The sequence below is a fragment of the Schistocerca gregaria genome, chromosome 8 (assembly GCF_023897955.1).
Source record: "Schistocerca gregaria isolate iqSchGreg1 chromosome 8, iqSchGreg1.2, whole genome shotgun sequence".
Lineage (NCBI taxonomy): Eukaryota > Metazoa > Arthropoda > Insecta > Orthoptera > Acrididae > Schistocerca > Schistocerca gregaria.
Window position 1 is genome coordinate 500,974,395 of NC_064927.1, and position 10,359 is coordinate 500,984,753.

Here is a 10,359-nt window from a genome sequence, read left to right on the forward strand (position 1 = left end):
ATTGCATACACAAGACAATGTAAAATTTAAATTTTCTATCGTATTTCAGTGACATGGCCAGCAGTGTGTGTATGTTGGTCAGTAACCTGTAGTTGCATCACAGTACCTATTGTCAAAACAATATTGTTCGATGATAATACAAGTTCACAAACTGTCCCACATCACTGAAACCACAACCTTGTTGGGTTTAGAGGTGCTGCAATTTCCTACTTACAGCCCAGATTTCACATTTTCTGTTTAAAGAGTTTGAATTAGTCACAAGGCCTCTTTTTGTGTATAGACGGTTACATGGCCAACTGTAAATAATCTTGTTGAAAGCATTATGTAGGTTTGTGCACTGCCATACCAAGTGCAAATGGAAGAGACTACATACAAAAATTATGTCTTCATTCAACTGTTGCCTCTATTGTGCAAATGAATTTTTAAGAAAAGTCTCCATAACTGTTTTCTTGTGCACAATTACAACACTACACTGTCTTGTGGGCATACATTCAGAAACTACCTATTTTGACAATTTAAAAAAAAAAAAACATGAATTTCTCAACTTTATTCGAACATTAACCAAGAAAAAGTTATGGAAGGGGGAGTGTGAAATAATAAAGCATATCTATAATAACTATAGGATTTAAGGAGTTAGACATTTTGACTGCTGCTCCAAACTAAATTTATTCCATCATGAACTTTGTTGAAAATAATCCACTGCAGTTCAAAAAGAACAACAATGTACATAATTAGAATACCACAAGGAAAAATGGCATTCATTACACCACATTAAGGTTGCCTTTAGGGCAAAAACAGAAGCACAATACAGCAATTAATTTTTTTGATAACTTACCCGGTGATATAAAATGTTTGACACGTTACAGAGTAAAATTAGAAAACAAACTGAAAAGTTTCCTGGACAACTTCTGCTTTTCCGTAGAACAATTTCTATTATTGTAATGTGCGACAGGTGATGGGTAGGAATTACTAACACACATCTGTATATTTAATAATAACAAAATGAAAAAAATTAAATGATCGGCATGTAGTAGTCATATTTACAAATTGATGTGAAATTTGAATATAAAATTACTTGTCTACATTGTTACAATTTATCATGCAAATTATCTCTCTAATATAGAACTAGCTAACTTGCCAGGAAATGCAACTCAAATGACAGTAAGTTCTAATTGTAGACTAGAAAATGATGAAATGAAAGTATACCAATTCCATCTTCTGCCTTGACTTTGCTGTCCTTAGCCTCCTCCTTCAAAGTGCTTATGGCAGCTGCTGTAGCTAAATCTTTGCCCCCACCTGAAATACAACAAAAACAGTGCATTACAAAGTACAATCTTTTTTTTTTTTCCTTGCTTTCAGTAGTTGCTTATAGGTTTCATGATCTACCTGGAACTTCAATTTTATCTGGATCCTCGTCATCATCAAAATCACTGCCTGACCCAGCTGAATTGTCTTCGCTATCACTCATTTCTTTGTAGTTAACCTTCTTTGTAACCTGAAAAAACAAAATGAATTTATAACAGTACTTTCTTAAACACGCAGAGTCCATATCTTCATCTACATTTATACACTGTAAACTACCATGAGCTGCATGGCACAGAGCACGTGACATTGTACCAGTTATTAAGGTTTTTTCCCCCATTGTATTCATGTACAGAGAGTGGGAAGAATGGTTGATTGAATGCCTCAGTGTGTGCAGTAATTATTCTAATCTTATACTCATGACCCCTATGTGAACAATATGTAAAGGACTGTAGTATATTCCTACAGTCATCATTTAACGCCGGTTCCAGAAACTTAGTTAATAGACTTTCTCAGGATAATTTACATGTATCTTCAAAAGTATTCTGGTTCACTTATTTCAGTATCTCTGTGAAACTCTCAAACAGATCAAACAAATCTGTAATTATTCATGCTGCCCTTCTCTTTATACATTCAATATCCTGTTAGTCCTATCTGATAGGGGTCTCACACACTTCAGCATTATTCTAGGATGGGTCGCATGAGTGATTTGTAAGCAATCTCCTTTGTAGACACTGCACCTTGCCAGTATTCCACCAGTAAACCGAAGTCTACTATCTGCTTTACACAAGACTGGAGCTATGGGGTCATTCCATTTCATATGCCTAAAAAGTGTTACACGCAGATATTTGTTCAAGTTGGCCAATTCTGACTGGGACTCATTCATATTCTAGTCATAGGATACGTTTTTTCCTTTTATGAAATGTACAATTTTACATTTTTGAACATTTAAAGCTCATTGCCAATCTTTGCACCACTTTGATATCTTATCAAGATCTGACTGAATATTTATGCAGCTTGTTTTAGATAGTACTTCATTGTAGGTAACTGTATCATCTGCAAAAAGTATGAGGTTGCTATTAATATTATCTGCAAGGTAATTAAAGTACATCATCAACAGCAAGGGTCCCAACACACTTTTCTGGGGCGCACCTGAAATTACTTCTCCATTTAATGATAGCTCTCTATCCAAGATAACATGTTGCATCCTCCCTGTCAAGATGTCCTAAATCCAGTCACAAATTTCAGTTGATACACCATATGATTGAGCTATTGATTGTAAGTGTAGATGTGGTACTGAGTCAAATGCTGTTTAGAAATAAAGAAATACTCCACCTACCTCACTGCCTCGACCCAAAGCTTTCAACATGTCACATGAGAAAAGTGCAAGTTCAGTCTCACAAGATCGATGTTTTCAGAATCCGTGCTGGTCGGCATTGAGGTGGTCATTATTTTCAAAATACCCCATTACTTTTGAGCTCAGAATATGTTTTAAGATTTTACAACAAATCAATGTCGCGGATATTGGATGATAGTTTAGTGGATCGCTTCTATTACCCTTCTTGTAGACAAGTGTGACCTGAGCTTTTTTCCAAGCACCGGCCATGGTTTTTTGTTCAAGGGATCTACAATAGATTATAGTTAGAAGAGGAGGCTAACTCTGATGCAAATTCAATATAGAATCTGACAGTGATTCCATAGGTACTGGAGCTTTGTTCAGTTTTACTGATTTCAGTTGTTTCTCTATGCCACTGACACTAAAACTTATTTCATTCATCATTTCAGTGGTATGATGATTAAAGTGGGGAAATTCTCCTGAGTTTTCTTTGTAAAGTAACGTTTGAAGATGGAGTTAAGCATTTCAGCTTTTGCTTTACTACCCTCTATTTCAGTTCCTGCTTCATTCACTAGGGACTGGACATAAACTCTGGTGCCACTAACAACCTTTACATATGACCACAATTTCTTTGGGTTCTGTGAAAGATCATTTGACAATATTCTGTTATGGTAGTCATTAAAGGCATCATGCACTGCTCTCTTGACAGCCAAATGCTTTTCATTCAGCATCCCTGCATCTATAGCTCTATACTTTGTTAGACATCTATTATGCAGTAGTCTCTGTTTCTTTAAAAGTTCCTTTACAGTGACTGTATATCATGGAGGTGTCCCCCACCCCCCTTCCCCATGATGGACTGTTGTGCTGGCTATGTACTATTCAGTGTGTGGTCAACTATTCTTTTAAACTTGAGCCATAGTTCCAATACATGCTCCTGACCTTTGCTGAAAGTTTAAAGTTCCTCATTGAGATGTTCCACTATTGATTTTTTATCTAGTTTACGGAACATATATATATTTTGGTAATCATTGTTGCCACAACTGCATCAGTGACTGAGACCACTTTTGATGTGAACATCCTCAAAGTGGTCAGGTCTGTTTGTTGCCATTGGATCCAATATGTTTCCAACGCCAGAGGGGTTCCTAACTATATGTTCTAGCGAGTTTTCAGAGAAGGCATTTAGTACTGTTTCACAGGATGTCTTATGCCCACCACTAACAAAATTGTAATGCAAATAAAAAAATGTTATCTTAGTCCCGATGTGGTATTTGTTTCCAACCAATACTGCAACCTTACACGTATTTTCCTACAGCACACTTTATTCTCCTCTTGTGGGCATATTGTAGTTCTATTGTTTGCCTCCAACTGTGTACAAATCAACAAAAATCAATGTTATCTGCAGTTAAATTTAGAATCCATACAGTGACAAAACAGATACTGATGTTCACCAGAAATACTGATGTTCACCAGAAGCACCTATTATGTGCAGTAAATGAAAAACATATCTTCCGATTTCTCATATCTAAATGCTGGAACACTTCATCAAACAACACAAAGGGATGTATACAAAACAAAATTTAAATTCATAATACTTACTTAAGCTAAATCAAATTCTCTCTTCTGATACAATCAAAAGCAGGCTGTAAGAGGAGACCAGAAGGCAGTTGTCTGTAAAAGAAATAAAATTGTTTCCAGCATGTGGTTTAAGGACCACTGATGAACGCTGAACGAAAGATGCACACAAACGCATAACATTTAGGCATATGTAGGCTACAAGAGGGTTAAACACAAAATCCTCTCTAGACCTTCAAGACAGGCACAGACTAGTATGAAAAAGTGCACAAGGAGATGAGAGAAACAAACAAGCAAAACAGCTGAACAACATGTAACTGACGAAGAACATTACACAGGCCTATTTGAGCATCAGTAATAAAGAGGAACTTTCTATGAGCAGATGAAACAAAGTGAATCTCTGAAACAGCACAAAGGTATACAGTTCAAAGACAACACATGCATGTGGGAAGCATTGAATAATAAGATTAATCTTTATAAGCACAATAAAAGTGACTGGTAAATTAAATTATAAACCCAAATCAATATTCACTCTTGAATTCATAAATATGGCAGCATCATTCCAGAATGAAAGAAGTTTTATGGAAATGGAAGGAAGATTAGCACCTAACAACCCATCAACATTGATGTCATTAGAGACGGAGCACAAGCTCGGACTGATTCAAGGGTGGGGAACGAAATCTGCAATGACCTTTCACAGGAATCATCCTAACATTTGCCTGGAGCAATTCAGGGGAGGGGGGGGGGGGGGGGGGGGGGAAGGAGAGAGAGAGAGAGAGAGAGAGAGAGAGAGAGAGAGAGAGAGAGAGAGAGAGAGAGAGCTTAACGTGTCTTTATTGGAGATACATACAAATTTTTGCCTATTTCACAAAAGTTGTAAAAGTCAGTACACACAGGCTAGACACACACACACAACAAAAAGCTACGATAAACATGCTTGTCCACAGAAATAGAGAAAATGGACCACAATGCTTCAATAGGAAGTCATTTAATTATGTTTACAAGCAGAATACTGAGTAACTGAGTTCAGTAACAAAATTATTTGAAGTCATCTGGCCTTAATCTAACAGACAAAGACAAGACTCATCATAATCAGTTTGCTGCAATAATAGCAGGTCCTTTGTGTCTCCATTTTGTGTGATCCATTACTCCTTTCTTAATGTTGTTGTACTTGCTACTGACTAACGCATGATTCAGGATCTGATGAAGAGTAGTCCTACACTTCCGCTTCCTGTCCACATACCCCTCTCAAATTGTTCCTACAAGCACTCTCCTTTCTTTCTTAATGTGTGACCAATCTAGTTTCCTTTCCTACATTTTATTACATCCAGTAATTGCCTTTGATGTCCCACTCTTCTCAGTAACTATTTACTTTCACTCTATCCATCCCACTTAAAATGCTTTCTATCCTCTCCCTGTCCAAATCTCGGAAGCCTTCAGCCTTACACTACCTCCCTTTCTCAGTGTCCATGTTGCAGCACCATTCATGTGGACACTCTATACAAGACATTTTATTAGCCTTTTCCTCAAATGTTTCTATATACTACTGCAGAAAATTCCACCTACTACTGGCTGTTTCTTAGGTATTTAAAGCTTTACACATGCTTTAATTTTTCTCCATTCAGCATTACCGTTATCCTCTTATTTCCCCCTAGTGCCATTACTTTTGTTTCTTTGCATTACTTTTCATTCCACAAATCTTACCTTTACCTTCAATGGTATACACTATATCCTACAATCATTTTCATCTGTTGCTAAACAGACTGCAATATCTGGTAAGCTCAAGCACCATATTCTTCTTCCTACAGTTTTTACCCTCTTGTCGTCTACTGAGCAGTGATCTATCTTTTTCTAACTACAGATTGAAAACAGTAGGAGACAGAAAGCAGCTGTATTTCTCCTCTTCCTAGTGTTATCCAATTGGTAATAAAATAGAAAAAAAAACAAGAATGCCTAATCTCAAAACTTAATTTCATCAATATCTATCAGAACAGATATAAAATTACAGAAAAATGTGTTTCTGTAACTTGTTCGGTGCATCCACTTTTTGAATAATATACAAAAAACTCTGATGGATTTAGTCAGAAGTGTTTGGTAAACCTCTAATGTCAGCTGATGTCCAATGAAATGCAGTATCAACGAGTGATGGCAAAATGGCTTGGATTGCCACAGAGATCCAAGAAAACGTCAGAATACTCGTCTTTGGCATTATGTACAGCTACATTGGAATACTATAATTCAAATGAGCAAAAACGAAAAAAGGACACACTGCATTTCAAGGAACAAAACGTCAATGAAAAATACGGAGTAAGTTCTGGTATATGGGACGTAAGGTGTTCCAATTTATCTTTGCAATATATAGAAACGTAAGATGAGATATGCTAATGCAATTATGCCAATGAACTGATACTCAAAACTGAAGGGGTCAGTAAATATTTATTTGTTATTCCGTATGTCGAAACAAGTAACAGGGTAAATATCAACAAAGACAAGAACATATAGAGGGCATAAATTCAAAGAATCATATCACGAACACACATGCTGAGAAGGTAACAAGCATGTTGACGAAGTTCATAAACAAACACCGCTAATGTAAACAAATTAGTTCCACACTTATAAAACACACGACAGAATGAACGGAAACAAAAACATCAACAAAAACATCCATAAACTAACGTTTTAAAATTAAAAAAAAAACACACACACACACACGCGATTACCACTCTTGGCGAAATGTGAGAAATAAAAATACGAACGCGTGAAAAGTATCATAAGCAGAGCACATACTGGTTATTAGTGTATACATACCATACTCTTTGGACTTCTTCAAACGAACCGAGTAACAATTCTTCAATGTAACAACTTTTTCGATAAATTTCTGACGACTTAGACGATATAATTCAAAAAGCTCGAGAAAAGTTACTGAATTACATTACAAACTTCCACGAAATTGGCAAAGCCTACACTAACTGACGTTGTAAATACAAAGTGGATCAAAGTTGTTTACATGCATGTAATTCCACACAAACTGAGGACGATACCACAAAGTTCGTGGTCTCTTAAGCCTGTCTCAGATGACTGTCAACAATACCCGCAGACGTAAACAAAGATTACTGTGAAGAGAATGCTTAATCGATGTCACTAACTATACAGTGAACAAGAACTCAAGAAGAAACGCGGACTCCTATCGCGCACTGTCAAGAACGCATCGAAATGCTATCGTTCTTTTTTTCTTTTCATCGGGTCTCGTCGAACAAAACAAAGACATTCTGCTCAAGTTATTTTTTTAAAAAAAACACAAAGAGCACTGATTGAAGATTATATGGCAAAGATAATAAGTTTATTTCTCTATTCGATTACTTTGTTTCCCTGTTTCATATACGAACACTGCACAGAAACCTCATTAGCTTCTCCATTCCGACTTCCTTCATCATAAAAATTACATATCTCATATTTCGCTGTTCTGTCCATGAAGTACAGCAAATGGGGGAACTATCTTCCGGGAATCAGTCCCTTACCCCTTCGGGGCTAGCTACACAGTAAGGAAAGCGTTACACACTTACCGCTTTCTTAGAGCGAGGCATTTTGTCAGACCGCGAACTTCCTTCAATGTTTTATTCTACGCTTCCTCCCGCCATCTTAGGTTCCTTCCCAGCATTCAATGTAATTTGCAGTGATTGTACATCTGACCGAGAATGCAATAGAGTGGCACCCCTATACTTTCGGCGTTACTAAGCGTCTCTAACAGAGGTCAGGAGATATGCATCAGGTCAATGCCCTCTATCCTAGTGGCATTATCTACGAGACGTAATTTGATGTAATACTGCTGAATCTGCCATAACACCGACCAAGAGAGCTTACAATCACCTGCTAATACCAGATGATGTCTAGCACCAATAAGATGTCTAGTATCTACGACACACATAGGCTGCAAACAACTGTGAAGCGCATGGCTGAGAACACCTCCCATTGTACCAGTTATTGGGGTTCTTCACGTTCCATTCACGTATTGAGCGCGGGAAGAATGATTGCTTCAATGCCTCATGTGAGCTGTAATTAATGTAATCTTGTCCTCATGTTCCCTTTCTGAGCGATGTGTAGGGGCTTTTAATATGTTCCTGGAGTCATCTTTTAAAGCCGGTTCTTGAAGCTTTGTAAGTAGGCTTTCTTGGGGTAGATTATGTCTATCTTCAAGAATCTGCTACTTCAGTATCTCTGTGACATTCTCCCATGGGTCAATCAAATCAGTGACCATTTGTGCTGATATTTTCTGTATAGGTTCTATATCCCCTTTTTAGTCCTATTTGGTATGGGTCCCATACACTTGAGCAATATTGTAGAATAATCACACGAGAGATTTGTAAGCAGTTTCCTTTGTAGACTGATTGCACTGCTCCATATTCCACCAATAAACTGAAGTTACCATTTGCTTTACCCACGACTAAGCTTAGGTGTGCGTTCCTTTTCACATTCTTACAAGGACCGAGATATTTGTATGAGTCGGTCGATTCCAACAGTGATTCGTCGCTATTACATTCACAGGATACTAAAATTTTTCGTTTTATTGATTGCGCAGTTTTACATTTTTGAACATTTAAAGCAGGGAGCCAATCTTTGCACCACTTTAAAATCATGTTAAGGTCGACTGAATAGTTAAGCAGATTCTTTCAGATAGTAGTCCACTATAAATAATTGCATCATCTGCAAAAGTCTGAGGCTACTATTAATATTATTCAGAAGATTACTGACTTACAACATGAACAACGAAGGTTCCAACACGGTTCCCTGGAGCATACCCGAGGTTACTTCTACATCCATCATGCCTTTAAGTATCGCTTGCCTGTCGCTATTCAGTTTCCAATGTCTTGCTTGTCACTGTGATGTAAAGATCCATCTTTGTACAGATTCAGGTGCTCCACTCCTTTGTAACACTCGGTTATGACAGCTATGACCCTATTCATCGTCTGTATCTGCATAGTCAATAAGTTCATTTTTTGCCTCCAAGCTCCTGAACATAACGGATAACTGTATAAAGGTAACTCCAAGTCCGCTAGCCGTGAACTAATGTTAACCATGCACACGAAGGAAAGAAGAAGAATATTCCAACACCATCAACTTCACATGTGACTGAAGAACTCTATGCAGTGCCCCCGGCATCTGCTTCATCTATCATTTCCATTGTCTACATTGCTGCAGCTTTGAGCTTGATAACTATGTTAGAACATCTAAATGGAATATCATTTTGAAGATTAGATTCATCTGGAAGCCACAGTCATGCGATACAACACAGTGAAATATAATATTTAACAAACAAAATGTCCACAATATGGCTGTCATCAGAAAAGGCAGAACTGCAGGAAACGATGCTCAAGTCAAAGCAGTTCATTTTATTTGTCTGAAGACAACATTGTGAAGCGAAAGAAGCGCTTTATCGTGTGTGAGATGCAGAGGCAAGCGAGTGTGCTGAGACTTTCCCCAGTTCACTGCTAGTAACGCCACGTCACCATAAAGGCCATTCCACACTGCACGTGGAGTGCGTGTCTGGATGTACGCCACGCCGGCCACGCTAGCCACATACCAGTTCACATCGCGGCTATAGTTGCGATGCTATACCGGCCACATTTTATGCCAGTATGCAGAAAGATGTCAGCTCCGACGTTTCCGTGGTGTCAGTCTGGATTTTCGTGCGGCTTACCTTGATTTCATGACACCAACAGTAGTGACAGTAGTGACGATAAGCTGGTTTTAGTGTATACTTTGGCTTTAAGAAACGAGTGGGTGCATTCAATCAATAGGAAAAGGAAGAAGCATGGCGAATACCACCACTTGATGTGTGATCTTGAGGTGGATAATGAAAAAGTCAGCACCTATTTTAGGTTAGGTCATGACCAGTTCAATGAGGTCGGGACAATGGTTGACAGTGTCATCAGGAGAAAAGACACCACCTACAGGGAAGCAACTAGTAGAAGGAAATGACTGGCCATTTGTTTAAGGTAAGAAAAAATGCAATTTTGACAGTATTATTTTATCTATTTATTCTTTAATAGTTAACAAACATATTTATGTTACTACTGTAACTTACGAAAAAGTAACATTAGGCAAGTTATGTTTTATTAAACTTTTTTAATGCATATTTAAAAAAACTAAAG

The 10,359-nt window shown here is 37.6% G+C and overlaps 1 protein-coding gene across 3 annotated transcripts in view; it reads right to left on the reverse strand.

The window, feature by feature from the left end:
• Positions 1–8,171, reverse strand: part of LOC126285359 (protein strawberry notch) — a 263,199-nt gene extending 255,028 nt beyond the window's left edge. The window contains exons 1-4 of one of the 3 annotated variants that reach the window (XM_049984681.1): positions 7,774–7,863; positions 4,235–4,306; positions 1,387–1,495; positions 1,207–1,296 (exon numbers count right to left, since the gene is read on the reverse strand). In XM_049984681.1, coding sequence (XP_049840638.1) covers positions 1,207–1,296; positions 1,387–1,468 — 172 coding nt within the window. In that variant the 5' untranslated portion in view covers positions 1,469–1,495; positions 4,235–4,306; positions 7,774–7,863. Of the gene's footprint in view, positions 1–1,206; positions 1,297–1,386; positions 1,496–4,234; positions 4,307–7,018; positions 7,302–7,773 lie in introns of those variants that run through there. The other 2 variants (XM_049984682.1, XM_049984680.1) reach the window with 2 other exon arrangements.
• Positions 8,172–10,359: the final 2,188 nt, after the last annotated feature.